The 22,912-nt window shown below is 35.8% G+C and overlaps 1 protein-coding gene across 1 annotated transcript; it reads right to left on the bottom strand.

Annotated features, from left to right (window-relative positions):
• Nucleotides 1–25: 25 nt before the first annotated feature.
• Nucleotides 26–20,417, bottom strand: LOC110729648 (tripeptidyl-peptidase 2-like). Its single transcript, XM_021909418.1, has 34 exons — nt 19,830–20,417; nt 18,422–18,500; nt 18,012–18,085; nt 17,018–17,127; nt 16,832–16,912; nt 16,190–16,276; nt 15,933–16,075; nt 15,177–15,327; nt 14,976–15,098; nt 14,524–14,607; nt 14,186–14,373; nt 13,861–14,035; nt 13,646–13,767; nt 13,476–13,555; nt 12,206–12,264; nt 11,338–11,492; nt 10,412–10,590; nt 8,262–8,374; nt 7,996–8,166; nt 6,816–6,944; nt 6,626–6,726; nt 6,419–6,536; nt 6,040–6,119; nt 5,823–5,895; nt 5,597–5,682; nt 5,466–5,517; nt 5,256–5,390; nt 5,045–5,116; nt 4,867–4,959; nt 4,633–4,728; nt 3,383–3,481; nt 2,939–3,031; nt 2,571–2,753; nt 26–475 (listed from the first exon to the last, which is right to left on the bottom strand). The coding sequence occupies exons 1-34, from the start codon at nt 20,170–20,172 to the stop codon at nt 317–319; spliced, it is 4,086 nt and encodes a 1,361-aa protein (XP_021765110.1). The 5' UTR covers nt 20,173–20,417; the 3' UTR covers nt 26–316.
• Between the last annotated feature and the right edge of the window lie 2,495 nt (nt 20,418–22,912).

Here is a 22,912-nt window from a genome sequence, read left to right as displayed (position 1 = left end):
AGCAACAACAAAAAAATGAGCCGCCTAAACCACAACAAAGATTCAATAAGCATGATTACTTAAAGGAATATAACTTTTATTACAAATTCAAATTCTTATTATATAGAAATTCAGCCCCCAAACCCCCTAAAAATCCCCTTGAAAGAACTACTTGAAGAGTACAATAGCAACCAGACTCCTTACTCCACAAACCCTAAACCTACACTTGTGAAGCATTTGTGAACTATAATTGCTTCACAAGTGTATTAATTATGGCGATAGTGGATCGTTGTAATTGGTAAAGAGAGAGCAACAAGTTGCCCGATTTTAAACAACCTTAGAAGAGAGGCAACCTCGATGGGAAACGGACATGCATCCACTGTCGCTCATATGAAGCTATGTGTTCCCATCCAATCTCTTCAATCAAGGAGAGCTTAAGATCATACAATTTCTTCTTCGGAGGTTGCCCATTTTCATTGATGATGTCATTCAACACCTGATGCACCACAATGACAACCTCAAGTATATTAAATATTGGAATAATAATTTCAATAAAATTGTATTTTTTCAAGCACATTATCATTTTTATTAAAACCATAGCATTGTTAACCAGAGAGGACAAACTGTCTCTCCAAAAACCCCATACTTTAGAGGTGGCTACTGTTAATGAGCAGAAGCCTTTCCAGCGGGCATCTGCACCTGCACCAAATAATTTGACTATCCTTCTGAAAGTTTCCAATCGAGATTTTCAAACTCCCATCTCAGTGACTGCCAAATTTCATATATTTATGCTCTTTCTCTTTAGCTGATGCTTAGCTTTGGTGGTGACATATGTGATCATAATCCATGAGGGTCTATATTCAATATTAATCCATCAATTTGGAGTCACAAGAAGGGACCTACTGATCTGGGGCTCTAAGGGTTTGTAGAGTAAAAAAAGAAATGGATAAGGTTTCTGTTTGAAGGTGATTAAATATTTGCATGATCAAGTAAGCCCATGTCTTGCCAAGAATAGATGTATTTTAGATTTTTTCAAAGATGAGGGTAACTAGGAGTAAACTCCAGAGAGGCGATCACAAATCCTTTTATGTACTCTACATGGGAGAGGACCATTTGCGGAGCTAAAGAAGAAGTATAGTGACCTATACATTAATGGAGAACCAAATAACAAGTACTACATTACAAGGAAAAATGGATTCCTACTTTAAAACACTTTGAGAGAGAGCAATGATGAGCAAAACAACATTATGATTATAACTTGGGAGGACGAAGATAAAGCTCAGAGTAGCAAGGGAGAAAATGATTCTTGAAATTATACTACTTGTGCTTAGCTGTAGTTATTAGGAATTTTATTAGTCATTAGAAAATAAAAGCCAGTTCCTTAGGATTAGAAACTGTAGTATTGCTTTGATTAAATTGTGACTAGTAGGTTATCAGGTTAACAGGTTTACTGGGTTACCATTGGTGTGTTTATTTCAAATAAGGAGTAATAGTATTCTAATAATAAAAGTTCTTTGATACTCTTTTGGATTTCAATTTACAATTAAATAATTTTGAGGGTGTTACAGTTCTATATATCAGAGATTGTTTTAATGTAATAACAGGTTAGGATGTCTCAAGGCAGGTTGGGATATTACACCCTGTTACGTGGATCCTACAAAACCATGTCCTAGCCAGGCCTGCCACACAAAAGAATGTCAGCTGTAGCTGTTGTCCTACCTGGAAGTTGTGCGCAACCACTTATTCAAGAAAATTGTTATAGTCTCTACTCTCTAGACTCTAGAAATGTCCAAAAGAATCGCTGCAGTCTGTCCTGTTCAATGACCCCTCTTTAGAAATGTGAGGTCATCATGCTAGTTGAGTAGTTTCCTAAGACTATTTGAGCATTGAAGCGGAAAATCTATCTTAAAGGGACAAAAAAGAAAACTTGTATGAGTTGTATCCGACTGCAGTCTCAAATGAGGTGATCCAGTATCCTCAAAATGTTTTACTCTGAATTAGTTGATGAGATATTAGGGTCTTGACCTTTCAGTCCAATTGAGCCTATGAGTTGTTGGAGTGTTAGAATTTGACGATTAGAAATAGTTCAGTGTGAAGACATGGAAGACAAGTTCTTATGATCAACAGAAGATCAATTTGGTCCACATCTAATAATGGTTCAATCATAGTTCAGTTCAGATTATTGCAAAACCAATCCTTATTAAGGTGTGTTCTCTTCACCTACATTTTATTTATTTGAACATATTATTCATATGAACCAATTAGCTCTGAAATTAACTTATTTGAACTAATTGAAATTTACTTAGTGATTTGAACTTGGGTAACTATTACCCTTAATAGCTACAAATTTAACTCAATATCCCTAAACTTTATTTATCTGGGCTAGCACTAAACTTATGATCAAAACTTATTTTTCCTGAAATATGTGAAAAAAAGGTGAGGGCAACAGGACCTAAGTCCAATTAATTTTGTGATAATTGGGTTAAGATTAGGTCTGTTTCAGTCCAGGTCAAAACAGACACATACACAACCAACGAGAATGGATATTAAGCATATCTATGATCAAGAATTAGCAATATTAAAAATCAAACCTTCAGAGCTGTTCCCAGCCTTTTGGAACGCCTTTCTCGAATCACTGAGAGAGTTCCATATTTAGATGACTTCACATCAGCCCATTTTCTTAACTCCTTGTATGTTGCTTCAAATGAATTTTGATGGGATTCTGGAGGAGCTCCGACTTGATCACTAGCTAAATCCTCTGCTTTTCTTTCCGCCTGCAAGCTCAGATAAGCACCCTCTAGATTATATAGCTATTACATAAGGAAATTTGAATTTTGATAACCAACAAAATTGCGGTCAATTACAAACTATGAAATTGAATTTAATAAAGAAATTTTGTTATATGCTTATGAAGGCATTTAAAGCACATTTGAAGAAACAAAATGGAGAAATATTTGACCTTCAATGATTCAATTTCAGATAAAGCTAATCCTTTCTGGTAAAGTGCCTCAGCTAACTGGTCTCGTGTTGTCTCCATTTGCTTCTTGGTTTTCTGCAACATATAACAACATATTACCAACACTTCACATGATGGGGGGTAACCAAAATGCATAGAACCAATATAAAAGCACCAAGTAGAAAGGAATGAGGTAGCATATAAGTCAGAACCAAAGCATTAGAAATGCATGCAAGTGCTTCAACAATAGAAATGATAGGAACTGGGGGACAACCAACTACAAAGAAAACTAATAGGTTGTGTGGGTGATCCCAATAATGAAATACAATGTTTTTAGGGACAAAGTCCCATGAAAATCCATTGGCTACAACATCACAAATTCACAATATTCTTTAACTTTTATACTATGCTTTCATATTTACAATTGACAATTTCAACACAGCATACCTCTTCTTCTTCATCTTCAGGAACAATTTTCTGTGAAAGATATTTTGCCAGCTCGTCTCTGTCAATGCTATCAATAACCTCATCAGCTGCTTTAATAACCTACAATAGCAGCACAAAGATGGTCAAGCAATATATAAGAGCCAATATTTAATAGCAGAAACCTTTTAATATTTCAAATATACATGTTCAGTTTCCGCTAAGAGAATACACTATAGACAATCTCCCCCTTCCCCTATGCTTATCCTTCCCAATAAAGGAATGGGGCAATAAATTGTATTCTCTTATGTAACTTTATATCATCCACCAATACTTGTATCATTATTTTATATCATGTTATCACCAAATCATCACTCTTTTCATAGAAAATGAAAAACCACTGGGGGGAGGGGCTCCAACTGTTATACCCTGATAGTATTTTTCTCTCCTCTTAGTACCCCCACTCAGCATCCCATCTTACATGAACTAATGGATACCCCGTCCAGTCCATAGTGATTGTATATGATAAATTTTCCCAAATACTTCCTCTGTTCCCCTAATATTGCAACAAGGGGGCAAGACACGGAGTTTAAGATGAGGAGAGATATATAGAAATTAAAGACAAGGACCCATGTGATGAGGAGAGAGAGAGAGAGAGAGAGCATGTGCAAATATGGTAATGTTGCAATATTGGTGAAATTTTCTAAAATGGTAATTGTTGCAATATAAGGGGAACGGAGGAAGTATTAAGTATCACAATTAATGAGTGGTTTACTAACTTTACTTTAAAACCAAACAATAACAGCGAAAAAGGGGGAAAAAAAATCAAAAGATGGAAGTACACTATCAATGTAGGAGTATAATCAAATCCCTATAATGCATTTAGGCAGCACTTTAGGTTGTTCAAATGAGCACAAACAGTTCCTCAACTACTCTAGATTGATAGAGAAACCTTTTCCAAAACACCCACAACCAAAGCAAGAGCTTTCTGCAAATAATAGATTTTTTTTTTTTTTTTTTTTAATTTAGCAACTTAAAATTTAAATATTCTTATACGGAGGGTATATTTTTAATGATAACGTAGAAGTTCCAAAAAAAAATAACATAAAGACGACAGATGTAAAATCATGGTATATATTTCAATTCCTTAAAATTGACCAACAACATGGGCCTTATTAAGGGATGAAAAGAGTACTTATGACACAGTTTAATAAAAACGTTGCATGGAAAAATGAGCATTCAAAACAAAAGCCAAGTCCAACAAAAAAGTTTACCTCTTCCAAATGGCAACATTTGTCCTCAATGTTATCTTGAGAAAGGATACCCTCCAAGATCTTAGCAAGTAATGGAGTGTACTTCGGATATTCAGACTGCCAAACAACAGACACCATATAACATCTTATATTAACAAAGACCAAGACAATCACACCTTTGAGAAGCATCATTATGAGAAAGCTCCCAATAGCCCTAAACACATATCTACATAGACAGCAATCAATAGATTTTACCTTCAATGACATGGACAATTTTTTCCATTCCACACGTTCTTCAGCACTATGCAGTTTCAGGCTTGTTAAAACTTTTATCTTCGCATCTCTAACCTAATAAGTTGAAAGTTGAAGTAAGCAATAGTTTTAAAAGTACCAGTGGGTATCATGTATGGACAGAATTATTTTACATAGATACCTCTTCTTCAATCCGCTCAGCAACTTTCTTGTTAGTTGATATAGAAAGATCTGAGCCTTTATCTTCACCAGTCTGTCAGAGCAGGCAAGTACAGTAAAGTTTAGAGACGAAGTTAGACTTAATATGAGAATTTATTCGGTATTACACCACATAAATAAAATACATACAAAAAAACTTCATAATTTAAAATATATAAGCATAGTTAACAAACCTTATTGGGAGGGACCACATAGCATATCTGATAAGGAACAGGATTCTTTTCAGGGTCTCCTCCATTTTTCGCCTTGGAAGAAGATACTCTTCCATACGATATTGCCCCAACCAGCAATGATCCCTCAGGACAATTCTGCAACAATTGAGCTATGAGAAAATCCATTACATTATAACGGTACAAGCTACAAAGTCACAACTTTAAGAATACCTTCGGAAGTTTGTCCTTGGATGGAGGACCAACATAAAAAGCTTCTTCTGATCTGCAAACACATTACCAAAAACGATAAAGGAACCTAAAGGGGTTACTGGGAAATTAACATCTCAAATGAGAAAGCATACCCTGGAACCAAGATTGAAGACTGAAATTTATCATTTCCAGTAACATGGCCATCAGGTTGAGAATAAAAGCTTAATTGGATGACTTCCTGAATCAAAATAAAAACCAGAAGCAAGCATCTCAGACATAAGAACTCTTTAAGATGGCAAGCACCACATAGTGCAGCTATTGATGCTAGAATGACTAGAAAAAGGGCTCCAAAAGGAAGAGACAGAAAAACAATGTTACCTTGCTCTCCAAAGTCCTCTCGATAAAAATGACCAGAGTCTTCATTTTCTCCAATAGTTGTACGTTGTCATGCCTGAGCAAGAACAAAAACGACATGAGCAACAAATACACACTGCAGATATTATAATGTCAAATGATTTCAGCTCAAAAGACAAAAGTTTATGACCAAAAATTACAAATAATAATTGCAGCCCAAAAATGGACACTAACTCGTTACCTTAAGAATAACTGCAAGGTCAATTCACCCTTTGGCACACTTGCAGCTTCTGGATAGACATCACCCCAAGCATAAATACGCTAGACACATAAAGACCACACGAAAGGGGAGTAAATGTTGGGTTAACAAGACAAATTTCCAGATATTTGAAGCAAAGCCAATGAGCATTGATATAAAAATACACTTTGTAAATGATCATAGCTTCAAGTAGTAAAATAATACAGTACAAAAACCAAGGTTTTTATGTTAGTAACACTTACATTTATATCAGGAACCAAAAAAAAAAAAAAAAAAAAAAAAAAAAAGAGAGAGAGAGGTGATTTCTAGTAAAGAGAAAAGATAAAAACATAGCAAATAGAAACACAACTAGAATTCTGACCTTGTTCGCATCTGAGATCATATAAAATTGAGACTCAAATTTTGTATCGTATACGCGATTATTGAGCAAAGGGATATAAGGCTTTATCTCAGCTCCATCCTCAAGTTTAAACTTGTAACTGTGGAGCAAAAAAGGCACAGTTACTAGAAAACAACATCAATTCAATGAAAACAGCTAATGGTGTGTATAAACTGATGTAAAACCCACGTTAATGTAAGAGCTAATATTTGCTTCCCCGATGGCAACCTGTCTCGATTTGTAGGGAGAGTTTGAAGTTTTGTCGCCACTGGTCGTAATGGAATTCTAACCTGCATATTACAAACTAATAATATCACATTTGAAATCATATTGTCGCTAACCTCAGTCTCTAGTTCTCTACGCCTTTGACAATCTTTACCTTTTTAAGAGTAGCTGAGGGGGCAAGTTTCTCAGATGATAGCAGACTTCCAACATCTATTCTTGTGGGAGCTTCACTCCCACCAAGAACTATTTCCTCATTTTTAATTTTGAAACCATGAAATGCAATCTGCGCATTTGCATCAACAGAAAAGTGTTATCCAGGATGATAATACTAAGACATCACCAAAACAATTTGATGTTATGGGAAAGCATACAGCTAAAGGTTAGACCTGTCCATCTTGATATTTACATTTAATTTCAATTTTTTTTTTTAATTATCATTTTTTAAAAAAAATTTATGGTGTTTTTGCAGCTCTGCCAAAGCTTTTTACTTTTTATGCTGAGATAAGGACCCTTATGAGCAAAACTTGGATTATCAAATTGAGAAATGTCACATGCATGCATATTCTTGATACGAAATTCTGACGGAGGTAGAGAATACTGCTCCCCTCATTTTGGTGAGCAATCTTTCAAGTTTCATGGAGTTCACCAGAAACAAAAGGTTTGAGGAATACACTACCATAAGTTTTTTATTTAGATAAAATATGAGGATAAATTATAGATGGAGGATAAGGAGATTAGTGAGAGTAGCGAGAGTCAGGGTAGTATCCAAGTTGGAGGAAGGAGTACAATTGTCTTTTCAATTCTCAAAGTTCACACACTAATTGAAGTGCTGCTCTAACCAGTGGTTTCAAATAAGCATTTTGGAGCCAATCCACAGTTTGAAACCGCTCACTACCAAACACAATAATTAGAAGATATCAGTGATCAATCCACTGTTAACCAAATAAAGTCTTGAAATTTGGGTTATCTTGTTTTGGGAACAATTAAGATCAAATTTGGGCGATTGGTATGAGTTATTTTTGCTGGGAGTACTTTATTTGGAGATGGTCAATCTATCTCTTTCATAAACATGAGATGAGGATAGGAAGAGTGAGGGTACTCCAGTGGAGTTGGCTGTTTCAAGCACATATTCAATCTCTGGTAGTACCTGCATATTCCATATGACCAAAATCGATAATACCTCACAAAAATGATTACAACTTGACTTGTTTACATAATGTATTCATAGGCAATAATCAAGGTATAATCTTGAGAATGAATGCCAAGGTCCAGGAAGAAATTTTAAAACATAAATACTATAGTACTTGAAAAGATAAGAATAATAGTTATTGTACCTCAAAGTCCACAGTTGTTAATTCCTGACTTCCTGTTCCACTAGACCAAAATTGAGCTATAGCCAATTCAATTGTCTTGCCACCCTCTACAGCAAAGGAAAATGTCTGAGCTGATGGAGATGAGAATGTGACCACACTCTCTGTTTTCATATATCTTTTCAAGGGAGAAAGCTGCAAACACATTGAACCAGATATAAATTACAAATAGGTTTTTGGATTCCGAAAAAGGACACAGACCAAATAGTTCAGACACCATTTCTCCAAACCTGTACAGCATCAACAAAAAATCTACGAGATGTATCAAATCCAGATGTACGCATAGTTGCCTCAATCCACGTAGCACCATGTGGTACTTCAATATATTTCCGCTCTATATGACCTAGCGAAATGTGAAAAGAAAATACAAATAAAGAGTTAAAAGGATGCAGAAGTGTTTGAAAAGCTTCATGCACATGTAGAAGGGATAATAAAGTTGCATCCACCAAATTATTATTTCCATCAAGAAAGATATGGAGTATTAACACACAATGGAAATCAGTGAATCACCACCTACATGTGACTATGTGAGTTACTGCTAAGTCTAGGAAGAGCAACATGTACATATTCTTACCTTAACCATGTCATAAAGCAGACACTAGTCAAAAGACTCCAAAAAGTACATAAAAAAGAAGATAAAGAAAATCTAGTAGTAACAGAAATAGACATCTTTGCCACCTCTATGTTAATGAAACTCCTGTATATGCCAGCACCTGCTTAAGTAGTGAACACTCTTCATGATAAAGCAGTCCTTTTCAGTGAACTTTTCTTTGGTACTCCCATGAAGTTTACAACACATTAAAAACCACAGTACTCACTCCTGGATACTTTGTCTTTGTCTTAATACAATCTGAAACCTACAGAAGTCCTCCAACATATGGCCCTTAGTGTGAACTTGTTGCTTAAAATTTGAAGGTAAATACACACAATTGGTAACAGGTACATTGCCCATAATTATTCTAAAAAAACTCATTCAAAAATCACAACAAACAGAAAACAATCCCAACTTGATGTGATATAACTCAATTTTGAAGCATACTTTCCTCAATATCCCAACTAAGCATCCTACCACAAGTCTTTGCACCTCATAATTGTCCCTCTAATAAAGTACTTCCTTTATCTCAATATTCTAGCCCCTAACTTACGACCGACTTTATAAGAAGGCAAACATAAAGGAATACACAAACGCATGAATTATCATATAGTTTAGAGTACATAGTACAAGAGGCAGGCTCAATAAGCTCAAAGACATTCATTTACAGACATCAACTAACTTCGGGACATCCACAAAAATTGAAGAAGCAATACATTGGGCTAGAGGGATGATACACAATTAAAATCCTTTCAAGCACCTTCAACAAATCATTCAACCCATCTAAGTAAAGGGGAAAAGAACCGAAAGACAACACTTCGATCTCCCTTTACAAAAATGAAATATTCACTCATAGATAACCTGCTTATAAGGAAATAGAATTGGTTGTCAGAATTTCTTATTATCAGCTTCTTATAAGTTTATGGTGTAGATTGAGCAACTAAGAGATAATGGTTGGCAAGGGAAGACAACAAAGCAATTCAAGTTTTGTAAAAACAACAAGTCAAGTTCGACTCAATTCATTTTCAATTAAAAACTCAATTCAATCCTGCTCACAACTATTCACAAGTAACTTGCCAGATTGTTTGACTCAAAATCAATCCTAGTTGACCCTGCATCCAGATTATTGCAATAATGATAACTTCCAAAATGTCACTCAAGTTCTTATTTAAATGATCTAGGGATTATTCTAATGTTGATGATGTTATTGTCATCTAGTTGAATGTTACTTTGCAAGATATGCCTCAAGCTATCAATGGTAATGCAACTTTACCCTAAACTGGTAATGATTAAATCATACAAACTTAGTACCATAACTCCCCTTTAATTACCACCTATGTAAAGGGTCAACAACGCGCGTATTTTAGCCAAGATTTTTTCCAATTTGCTTAAGCCAGCTAATATCAACTCAGTATCTTTGGTGCAGCTTTTGGATAGCTTTCTTATACAATGAATCCCAAACCAAATCACAGCATGAGATTACAAGATATAAACAAATAATTGGCTACAACTGGTCATCTAGATTACTTTCGTGATAAAGCTGCAAAACCTGCGCCTGGTTGTATTAAGAATACATTCGAGTTTATAAATTAAAAAAAAAAAAAAAAAAAGTCTTGTTCAGATTCTATATTGTGCATCTGTAAGATGCAGTCAATTGACTTCAACAAATCAAATGCTAATACCACAGGAAAATAATGTTTGACCAGCTCAAGCACTAGCACAAGAGAGAGAATTTTGACAGGTAACCAAGGATGGGCAGGGAAAACGAGAATGAAGAGAAAACGATACCTGGACAAAATTGCATGCCTGCAAAAGAAATCAGTGGTGGACTATTCACCACAGCCATAGGCTTTGTAATAGTCACTGGAATTCTGAAAAGAGGCCCACGCCAAGGTGCTTTGCTATCAATTCCATAGACTTCATAATAATGTAACCCACTTTCAAGATTTGTGGGATCAACAATTACACTGTAGGAAAAAAGATATTCCAGCTTACAAACATAGTAGTAGAATCACACTGATAACAAATGCATAAAGCTTAAGAGTAAATAAAGATGAGCTGGCTGATAACAATAGAACAAAATAATCCACAAGAAATTTGAAGGGCAAGGAGCTCATTCTGTAACCTAGCCTTTCATTAGGCTACACAAGTCAACCCCTGCCCCACAAACCGAAAAAAAAAAAAAAAAAACACAGCTCTATTTAAAATTTCAAATCTCACACTTGCACACACACACACCGGCTAGATAGCTACTAAAGAGGTAAAGCAGCTCTTTTTAAAATTCAAATAAATTAAGCTAAAAAATAACCCAACTGCACAATTTCAATGGCTGATGCTTCCAATAAAAGCGTGACATTTTTCAATCAACATCAACTTGACGAAAACCTCTAAATGAATACTACTCTAGAACTCTTTTCAAAACCTCTATTTGTAAACCCAACACTTTCTTGTCCAAATATTCTTCAACTCTTGACCTACAAACATATACCACAGCAGAATACAACTTAAGCTCATATCAATAAAATAATAACACAGAGAGGTATGTCTCAGAAACTCTAAATGTTTATAATGCATAGATGCAATAGAAAGGAAGGGGGAAAATCACTATTATAACAAAACAAAGTTGGCAGTTATACAAGAAACTGAAGTGAAAGAAGAGGATAAAAAGGAACCCAAGGGGGAGGAGAGATCCAAGGATGAAGATAGACACTAACTTGAAACTACGCCCATTATGAGTTAGGAAAAGATACTCTGGAGCCCTGACAACGGTAGTGTCGCTGGAATGCAACTCAATACACTCCTCAAAGGGAACTAAATCATCTAACTTACTCGCATCTTCGTGAAATTTCGGAGCAACTTGAACTGTCCACTGTTAAGAGCACGGTATTAGATCCTAAGTTAAGCATATGCAAATTAACTGTAGAGATTATAAGTCTGAAACATGCCAATACATTTGGAATAATCCAAGCTAGCTAGGAAAAGTCTATTCCACTGGGATGCATTAAATAATAAAATAGCTATTAGCAATTTGGTGATTAATAGAGTAAGAAACACAAGCTGACCACTATAATAAAACTCTAACCAATTTTTGTCACTTATTCATTTTGGGGTGTCCCACATAATCAATAACACACACACACACACACACACACACAAAAAAAAAAAAAAAAAAAAAAAAAAAAAAAAAAAAAAAAAACAATATTAAAATTGAGTTACCTTATCATATTCTACAATTAATCAAAGGAGTAAATTTTTAAGTGTAATAAGAGTTTAATCAACAGTTTTAAGTGTAATAAGAGTTTAATCAACAGAAGAAGAAGAAGAAGAAGAAGAAGAAGAAGAAGAAGCCACATTGTCCTCACTGCATCCCAGGCAATGAAGTTGGCGTCTCATTACATCTCAGGCCTGGCATATCCAGATACCCCAGATTTTAAACCCAATATGAAACTAAACTGATAATAGCATTAGACCAGCCAAAGGCAAGATTCATGCAAGGTGGTGAAAATTATAACATATACCAGAGTGATGATCATGTCAATTAAAAAGCCCATCAAACTACAACTCTAGTCCATTTTTGCTCACCTCTGCAGCCTGTTGGCAAGCACTAGCCTCTCTCAAGTAGACACCTCGATATGTGGGTGCTGCAAGAAATTGTGGATAATGCATAAGAAGTGAAGGACATGTACAGATATCAAAAGTTTAGCATCACAAAGCCAATCACAGTACCCAGCCATGCTTTAGTCACTGCAAACATAAATACATCCCGCCACTTATTCTAGTTATGCTTCAGTCTAAAAAGGTGAAATTAGGCTTTTGGTACAAACTGAAGTATAGCGAATATATTACTTAACCAGCACAGAAGTTACCATAAATATAACAAAACCAAAAAAGTTGTTAACAGTTAAATTACAAATAAATTGTAATCTATCAAGTGCATGTGTCATACATGCTAATTAGTAGGCAGTTGGATTAGTAATGCATGGAAATGAAGAGCTGGCATGGTTTGTCAGGTGGTATCAGTGACAAAGCAAATGAACTTCCAAAAAATCAGACGCATAAATTAAACTTTTGATAAGTCAATGGAAGGCGCCTAGATATATTTAGCACCAGAAAGAGAGAAATAACAATACACCAACAAATCAAACACTCTTGTTCTTCCAAAGTTTGGTTGGAGTCGCATTAATTATTGTAGGCACAACATTCAAGGACTTGTATTGTGCTTGTCAAGGCTTCATGGCCCCTAGAAGAGTACGTGCATTATCAAGGAGTGGCGAACTGGTGAATGTGGTGATGCAATCAGTGGTGCCAAGCATACAGCGGAAAAAAGACAAAAGAATACATTGTAATTTGTGACAAGAGTGACGCAGGCATGTATTGTAGGTGGGAGCAAAAAGAAACTCAACCCTAATAGTAAAAGTCGGTCGAACAGCTATATATATATACATGTAATACATCTAATTAAAAAGGGGAGGTTTTAAATTCAAGAAAACAACCCACGTCAAACTTTGATAGGACAAGGAGATAACCTCAGACTATGTCTTATGCACCAGACCTTCAACGATTTGGACAAACTAGTAATTTCTAGTTTTAGCTTTCATACAAATTAAACTTTTTTTCATAAAATTTTAGACCTTCTTAGAAGTCAATAAATTAATCTCAAGATTGTTAAATAATTCCCAGATTAATGAATAAAATGATTGCCAGATTAATGAATAAAAAAATTGAAGATAAGTAAATGTCACATATTTAATACTTTGTATAACTTATCACAGTCCTTTTAAAATGTGGGATAGATTAATTCGCAAACTTTTGAAGGAGCAAAAAATTGGGAAGAAATAATAAGGAGACTTACTTGACTTTCCAGATAAATTGACTTTAACTTCATACCAAACAGAGGGAATGTCACTCAATTGTCTAACATATTCCAATGCCCTGAAGAAAAAGAAATTTGTAATACATATTTGAGTTCATAGCATTAACTATAATTAATAAAAATCGCAGATATATGCTGGAGACACTAACTTGTCAACTTGCATAAGCCCCATCCCTGTGGTTAGTCTCTCCTCTGGTGAACTACTTATGGGAGCACATGTATTTTCAATAGCTTTCCTCACATCATATGGACTAACGTGAATGCCCTCGGCCTGAAGACAGCAGAATATTCAAGGAGAAATTAGTAAAGTGGTAAACAAACCCTCGCAAAATGACTAGTAAGCTAACTAATGCGTGCTAGGGACCTTCATTGCGCTGATGAGTAATGCAACTCCACCACATGCACAAGGAGATGACATTGATGTTCCATTCATGAGCATTCGGCACTGAAGGGTCCATGTTGGAACAGGAGCTACAGCCCCTCCTGGAGCACTTACAGACACACCAAGATCTCCATCTGCAGTTGGCCCCCGACTAGACCTGGATCACATTCATCCAATCATACCTTTAAATACTTCATTTACAATATATCCGAACAATTACAGATCATTCATGTTGTTGACATCAGACACAATACATTTACAGAATTACAGCTATTTTAGGAAAGTGCATGTAATCATTGGATCATACCATGTGTACTCCAGCCCTTCATTCGGAGGTTCAACAACACAATGAGCTCCAGCTGCCATAGCAGGAGAAACATAAGCACCGATTCCAATTATGCTTGATGTGGTTCCCCCAGGTGCTCCTACAGTGCTCAAAGCTGGCCCCTCATTTCCAGCACTACTGATAAATACCAAGTGATGCTTATTGACAGCCTAGATTAGCAAACAAGGGCATCACACTTCATCAGAAGAGAGAATATATATGTCAGAGATATATGTTGATTAATGGCAGCTGAAATTCTTAATAAAGAACAGACGAATTGGAAAAACATAGTATCAAATAGCAATAGGTAGTAAAATAACCTCATTAACTAGATCGACAAAGCGACCATAATCTGGCAGTAAAGAAGCTTCACCATAGCTCATGTTGATAAGATCACATTTATGCTGCAAGGAACCAAATGGAAAGTCATTGATACTATCAAAAAGATTAAATGCAGCAGAAATTTACAGCCAGAAAGAAAAAACGGCTAAGTAATTCCTAATTTTAAAGAGAGTCCCCATCTCTATGTGAAATAGAAACAATACAAACACAGGATTTAATTATACTTCTCCCAGAGTACTCTCTTGATCCACCCAAAAAATGAAAAGGGAATACAACAATATGCAATTATAATGAATAACAACAATTTGTCCATCAAATGAGTAAGCTAGAGAAGAAACAAGAAAATTTATCTAGCTACTCATTATATATATAACTTTTTTTTTTTTTTTTTATTAATCAAAAATGCAGAACACAAGCTATAGAAGCTCACCTCCACAGCTGCAATTAGAGCTCGGGTTAAACCTGTCCCTGTCTCCATTGAACCTAAGCGAGCGTCACCAATTTTACAGGAAATTATCTGAGCTCCAGGTGCAACTCCGCTTAACAAGGGCTCCTATAGATAGCCAAATTTCACGTTGCTATTAGATGATGAAATGCAAGTGATACTAATGAAATAGAAAAAGGACACAACCTGGGGATGATAAGCAGTGGCAATCCCAGCAACATGAGTTCCATGAGGGGAGCAATCAGTTACAATGCTTAAAACATTCCCTTCTTCAAACACATTAGTCACAAATGAACAAGCATCTAGTTTGCTGAATATGCCATATTTCCTTTCAATCCTGTCATATCATCAGTAACATAGAGATATAAACTTTGATAGCTATAAGAATGATAATAATTTCAGGGTTGGAGGTTTAGCAGGATAGAGCAGTGGTTTTTGCTCCTTCAATGTGTGTTACTTTACACACACACGCAAAATAAAAATAAAATAAAATAAAAATCCGGACTCGGGGCAAGATACTTTTTATCAGCTTTCTATTAGAAGACTCCTGGCCCTCTTAATGTGGTTAGAACACATGATATAATCATATCAGACCAATACTAATACTACTACTACTACTACTACTGAGGATTGAATAGAGCAACTACTAGCAAATTGCCAATAACGTCAACACAACAAACAATAAGCAGAATCTACACAACCCCGAAAGAAGACAGCATATAAAAATAATCAGACACTTACATAAGTGAGGATAAAAGATAAAGCACACTAGAAGTAGATGTGTTGGTTAATAAGTCAAATATAAGTCCAGATTCTAAATTCTTGATAGCAAACTAACCTATAAAAAGGGTCAGTTTTTGACACACTCTTCTTTTGTGATAATTACTTTTTCTTCATAGGAAAAAGAATACAATATGACAGGAAAATCTTTTAAATCCTGACCTGTAGTTAGTGAGGGGAACAAAATCTGCAAGTTTTCCCTTGCCTGGTTCATCCTCAAGACTTTGAGTGTCAAGAGCAACCCTCCAAAACTCCCCATCATTCCATACAACAGCATCAATAACAGGTCCTTTGTCATCGTAGCTCTGGACCATAAATGTCAAGTTAAAATGAAAATGTCATGATTGAACATAAAATTAAAAAAAAAAAAAAAAAAAAAAAAAAAAAAAAAAAAAAAACCTAAGAGACCTTATACTTACATTAGCTTGCTTTTGTAGTAAGTCTACCCTGTTCTGGAGGTCTTCACGCAACCGTTTTAGGTGTGGATCTTCCACCTTAGCATGTTTCTGCAATAAGAGCTTTGAGAAGCTAACTTACACACAACTCCAAACTCAAACTTGCAATAGAGAAGAGGATGAAAGCACAGAAGAACTAAACGCATCTCAGTAAATGAAATTTATATAGCTGATTGACTACAGTTTATCATAGGTTTCAAAATGTCACAATAGCTTTTGGAAGCAAACTTAGATAGCTGTGAGAATCCCCAAATGGATTTTAAAATGACATATGAAATAAATCAGTATCCAAAAATCAAAGCATATGGAAATAAAATGACACAAACACAAAATGATTTTCCATGGAAGGAAATGTAACTAAGAAAATACCATGCTCTTTTTTTTGATTTTTTTTTTTTTTTTTTTTTTGGGGGGGGGGGGGGGGGGGGGTGGGGGTGGGGTGGTGTTATGTGCCAACTGAAGTAATGGACAGCTGTTTATCATCTTTGATACAAAAATAAGAGCCTCCGCAGACTACAGCCCTGTCAAGATAAGAGAAACATACGCAGGGCGTAACAACTACAGACCAATCCTCTTTCAAGAATAAAGCATGTCTAACGAAAGAACCTGGTCAAATTCTGAGAGTTTCTCTACTGCATCAGAGATCGCTTCCTGATTTAATTCATCCCATTGTTTCCTTCTCTCTTTCTGTCCACAACAGAAATGCTTTTAGAATAAATGTTCTCTGCGGTCAGAAAAATAAAAAATTTATCATTCCAAAAAAATTGGGAAAAAGTTTCAATAGGCAACTACCTTCAGACGGGACGTCAGATCTTTAGTAAATAGCTCGTAAACCAGTTTATAACCCACATGCCACTCCCCAGAAGGATTTTTCCACGAGGAATTCACAACCAATGGTGCTCCTATTATATTTCCACCAGAATAAGAGAAATTGAATATTTCATCATAAAAGAGACTAATTGAATCCAAAGACTTCAACACACGATCCATCCTTGCTGGATGTGGGACAGTTCATGGTAGCAACGAACCTAAGTGACATTGTGAAGCCTATGATATACTGTAGTCACACAATAGCTTTATATAATAGATAATTAAACCAATTTGTGATAAATAGAACTTAAGATACATGATTACCAGCTGGAAAAGGAGGGGATGACTAGGATGATGAAAAAGAATTTTTTTAAAAAAAGGCCGAGAATTTTCTGACAATTTGAAATATCTTTAAATTCTAGAACAGAAAATAAATTGATACAATCAATATCAATGTAACCATTGAAATGATGTGGAAACTAGAATAAAAGATATTGAAGTTTCAGATCTATCCACAAGCAAAAAAAAATATAAATCGTTGCATTACAAAACTAATTTGTACTTCGTATATTTTCTACAAGGTTAAGAAAATGCTACAAGCTCATGTATTTGCACCATTATCACATGATCAAAGCACAATGTCTTGTGCCCCAAAATATCTTGAGTGTTGTTCACAACTTTGAAGTCATCCGTCCAAACAATAGAAGGATGCACTGTCCATGAACAATCCACAAGGCAAATGTCACGTAGAGAAATTGAGCTAATGTATGCTATGTCTGATTAGAATGACAATGTGGTTTCTTTTCTTCAAAACACACAAGTGCACGTGTACATACACACACTAGGATTAAAACCCGTTGGTACAATGACTACAATCCACAAATATGTTATTTTAACCAGTACATATTAAAGGAGTGAATGAATTACACACATTAGCCAACCAGAACCTATTTGATAGTATCGCAAAATAGCCAACCTGAAGCTCCGCAAATACAGCCATCTGCGTCAGCCTTTACCACAGTTGATGTGTCAACATCCCCGCTACCAGTACTAAAATTATGTAAAGAAAATGTACATTTCATTAGCTACATTCCAAAAAGAAAAATGCAAATTATCATCATTTTTTTTTTAATTTTGTAAATTTTTATTAAATATAATAAAAACCTGTTGAATATTTAAGAACAGAATCGCCACAACAAATGAAATCAACTAAATACATAGCACTCAAATTCTCAAATATTGGCAACAGTGCCAACCTTAGCCTCTCACTTACTGCCCTAACTTTAGTTGTATTAGAAAGTCACAAAAAGCAAAAAGTGAAACAAAAGGGGAAAAGAAAACCACTATAAATATATCCTCATTCACATTATGAGAAATTAGATATACCAGTCAAGGACATCTAGAACCTTTGGCTTCCCATCCGAAGTTACTTGTAACGCAGCAGCAGCCGGATCCACCCCCGAATCTAATCATAGAGACATAGACAATAATTCAATATCAATAAATGAAAATGGCAGTAATCAAGCAGATAATTTAATTATAACCAATTCCTGCACTCCTGAGTCCTGACTACAAACCTACACCAATAATTGGCAATTACTCAATTTGCATCGTGATTGGAAAGCTATGGAATGTCATGTAATAAAAAACAAAACCACCACAAACTTCACAGATACTCCGTCCAAGAATAAAGTCAAATATACTCCTTCCATCCCAATTTAATAAGCTCCTTTCTATTTGGAAGTCCCATACTATTCATATCAATTTAAAACAATATTACGCTTACATAGTACATTTTTCACAAGGTACGGTCCATAGGTTTATAATAAGATGCTTACTCTTAGAATAGCACCTGATATTTCTAGACTTCTAGTTAGTTTCCAAGAAATGACATCTAAGTAGAGTTTTTAAACAAAGACGGAAGGAATACTATTTTGGGATGTCCAAAAAAGTTACTTTTATCTCCTTTTTAGATTTGCAATGGCTTATAACTAAACTTTCCAAATGCCTCCTACTTAACCGAACAACATGTACAGTGTAAGAATGGTTCAACAATAATAGTTGTACTCATAGTAAATTCATCACATATCCTTAATTGCAAGAGAGTGGTGATAATAGTAGTACTTAATTCCAATTTCTGACGGCATATCAAACATGAAATGCAGATTTTAACTATACATAAATACTACCTCCGTTTCAAATTATTTGCAACGATTAGACATTTTTCCTCTTTCTACTAGGTAGTAGATACAATAAAAAACTTGAGCTTAATTGTGTGAGGGGTTGTATTAATAGTAGTACTTAGTTCCTTGCACTTCCACTTATTCACAAAAATTAGGTTGATAAAGTTGAAATTAGTTCACCAATTTCAATTTACAACTAAAATTAGTTCTAATAACTTCGGATCAGTTCAAGTTAGATCAAATAAGTTCACATAAGTAAAAATGCGGCAAACAGAACACAACACACTCTTATTGTAAGAGTAAACAGTAATACAATAATTAGCAATAGAATTTCAATTATTTTCCTTCTCCAAATCATAATCAACTTTCTAAAAAAAATAAATAAATAAATAAATAAAACAGTTAATGATTTCATATTTCAGCAATCCGAAATTTTTTTTAAAATAAATCATCATTTTACTTAAAAAGCAACCAAATAAATTTATTATAAATCAAATGACATGATCAATCATCATTTGATAATCAAGTACTTAGTATAATCAAATCTTCATGCATCAAAAATTCAATCGAAAAAAAAAAGAGGAGACGGAAAATAGTAGAAGAAGAAATACCGAAAATAGCAATAAGGACGCCGCGACCGTCGTATTGAGGATTAGCGTCGAGAAACTTATCGGCGGCGATCTCACGTTTGGGCATGAGAGAAGCAAGAAAAGAGGCCTGAGTATGCTTATAATTACGAAGATTGCCACCAGAGGCTGCTTCAATGGAGGACGAACAAGAAGCAGGCATTGCCCTAAAAATTCTAGTGTTGTTGAATTTTCTCTCTCCTAAATTTCTGGGTTTTGATTCTGAAAATGGTGGAGATTTTAAGGGAGGAGGAGTTTGTGATAGTTTACTACGAGTAGAGGTAGTGAAAATAGTGGGAGTACAAGTCAGCCATGATTGATTTTGCATTTATGGTGGAAGGGTGGTTTGGTAATTTTGGTGGGGTGGTTAGTAGTGGTTTTCAGGGTGGTGACAGGTGCTGGATGGTGGTAAACGCCACCTAAAGCTGGATTAGCCAATTAGATGATTTTTCCTTTTTTTTTTGGATTGAGTTTTTTTGGTCTTGAGATGTGTGAAATTATGAATTTGTCCTTTTGTGTGTGTCATTTGTGTTTCTAAAATGGTCTTTTTGGGCTTTGGATGTTCAAGTTGCAATTTTGGTTTTGGCTACTCTTGCTCAATTCGGGTTACAAGCAACGTCAACCTATTCATTCGGTCATTCCTACAAAAAAAAACATAACCTAATAATCATGAACGTTTTTCCAATTTGAGCTCTAAACGTAAACTAATGACAAAAATGGTTGCGTGGCAAAACTATTTACCAAACTAAGCTTCCAGGGTAAATCGCTGTCTCGGACAGCGTTTTACCCCTGGTTTTTTTTTAAAAAAAAATTCAACTACAACTATTTTATATGTTCAACATAAAGCGCTGTCTCAGACAGCGCTTTATGCTTGAATATAAAACGCTGTCTCAGACAGCGCTTTATGCTTGAACATAAAGCGCTGTCTCAGACAGCGCTTTTCTGCTGGAAACAGCAACCAGCATCCAGGCAGAAAACAAGCTTCAGCAAACAGCTTGCATGCTGCAGTCCTCCAACAGCCACCACAACAGCCAGCTCCACAGCCCTACCCCACCACCGTCGACCACCAACTCCGCCACTCCCCACCACGTACCACCACCATATTCTGGGAGTTCCGTCAACTTTAAGCACTGCAGAAAACTCGAAACAGCCCAACAACAGTCCAACCACCAAATTAACTTCAAAGCACACACGGAGTCATTCAAAAAAAATTTATTATATTAATTTCATAAGTGTTATGTACATCATTACACAAAATAACAGGGAATACAACAGATAATACTAGCCCGACTCATTTATTCGGGGTAAAGGTCCTGCCTCCTGAGTGTCGGCCCTCCGTCTGACACGTCGCCGCCTGTAATGAGTGACGGTGGTGAATGGGTCTCGGGGCGGTGGGGGAGTCAGCTGACTGGACGAGGGGTCCTCCTGGGTACCAGAGGGCGCAGTACTGTGGATGTTGTAATCCTCTGCGTGTCTGGGTGACGTAGGATCACATCCACCGCTGCTCTGGCCGAGATCGAACTGTGAGTTTCCATCATGACCGTCCCGCCGGTGGGCGAGATGAGCGTGACCATATCTCCGTAAGGTAGCGACGCCCATATCTCGCACCTGCTCGACCTGGGCTCTAGTGGGTCCGCACTCAAGGGAGACTGATAGCGCATCAACCATCGCCACCATATCCGCCGCCTGCAGTAATCATCGATCAGTCAGATCTATGGCATACAAATATGGAAATTGTTGAAAAGGAGTAGAAAAATAATAACTCACATATCCGCTAATGATGTCATATGCTGGATGGTAATGTGTGGATGGTGGTGAGTGAGTGTGAGAGGGAGGAGGGCAGCAGCGGTGGCGCAAGGGTGGGCGGCGGCGGCAATGCGGGTGTTTGAGTACGGTCGTGGTTTAGTGTGAGAGGGAGGAGGGAAAGCGTTGAGGTTGAGGTTGAGTTCTTGCGCATTCTGCTGAAGTGAACATGCTGATATATGGCCATGAAACGCTGTCCCGGACAGCGTTTCATTTAAAAAAAAAAAACAGGGCATAAAACGCTGTCTCGGACAGCGTTTTACCCATTGAATTTTTTTTTAAAAAAACCCAAGGATAAAACGCTGTCCGAGACAGCGTTTTATGCCCTACTGAATTTTAAAAAAATACAGAAGGTAAAACGCTGTCTGGGACAGCGTTTACCAGTTGAATTTTTTTTAAAAAAAAAACCAGGGGTAAAACGCTGTCCGAGACAGCGATTTACCCTGGAAGCTTAGTTTGGTAAATAGTTTTGCCACGCAACCATTTTTGTCATTAGTTTACGTTTAGAGCTCAAATTGGAAAAACGTTCAATAATCATGATCTTAAGGTAGATTATTAAGTATTTTACGAGCATGTTCTCTTCAGCTTATTTTTAGATCAGCTCAGTTCAATTCCTAATTTTCTTCCCTCATAAAATGTTAAATGTTCGTTCAGTTCAGTAAATGAGAACATGCCTTAATTTTAATTTATTTCTTAGTCTTGTAACCACCTACTAATATTATCATAATATAAAATCGAATAACTCATTAAACAAAGAAAGATCCTAATAACTAAAACTTTTAAAGCCTAAAAATTTCAAGTGAAAGATTAGGTTGTAAAAAACACACTATCAATCTTCACCATATTAGATGATTGATTCCGCATCAAGTTTTTCTTAATTAGTCTTATTTTAATGAGTAGGACCTTAAACAGTGATGCAATGGAGAATACAACTCTATGTCCAATAATAATATTGATAGCGCGGTATATAAGCCATGTGAAATTTATAAGCTAATGGGTCTATTTAGCCTAATTTAACTTGATTTATCATAGTTATCAATAATATATAATGTGATTTTTTGAGACATTTAAAAGGGGGGGGGGGGGGTTTAGAGTAAGTACTTTGTATTCAAACTAACAAGACTAAATCGTACAACATCTGTACATGAGAATAACAACGAAAGCAAATTATTCTAGGCAGAAAGTACGGCACAAACAAAATAAAAGAATATATTCTGCTAGAATTTATCAAAGTAAAATCAAAAGATAGACTGATGAATGCAAGA

This window comes from Chenopodium quinoa, unplaced genomic scaffold (genome assembly GCF_001683475.1).
Source record: "Chenopodium quinoa cultivar QQ74 unplaced genomic scaffold, ASM168347v1, whole genome shotgun sequence".
Taxonomy (NCBI): Eukaryota; Viridiplantae; Streptophyta; class Magnoliopsida; order Caryophyllales; family Amaranthaceae; genus Chenopodium; species Chenopodium quinoa.
The sequence above is the reverse complement of the archived record's forward strand: the minus strand, read 5'-3'. Positions and strand labels throughout refer to the sequence as shown.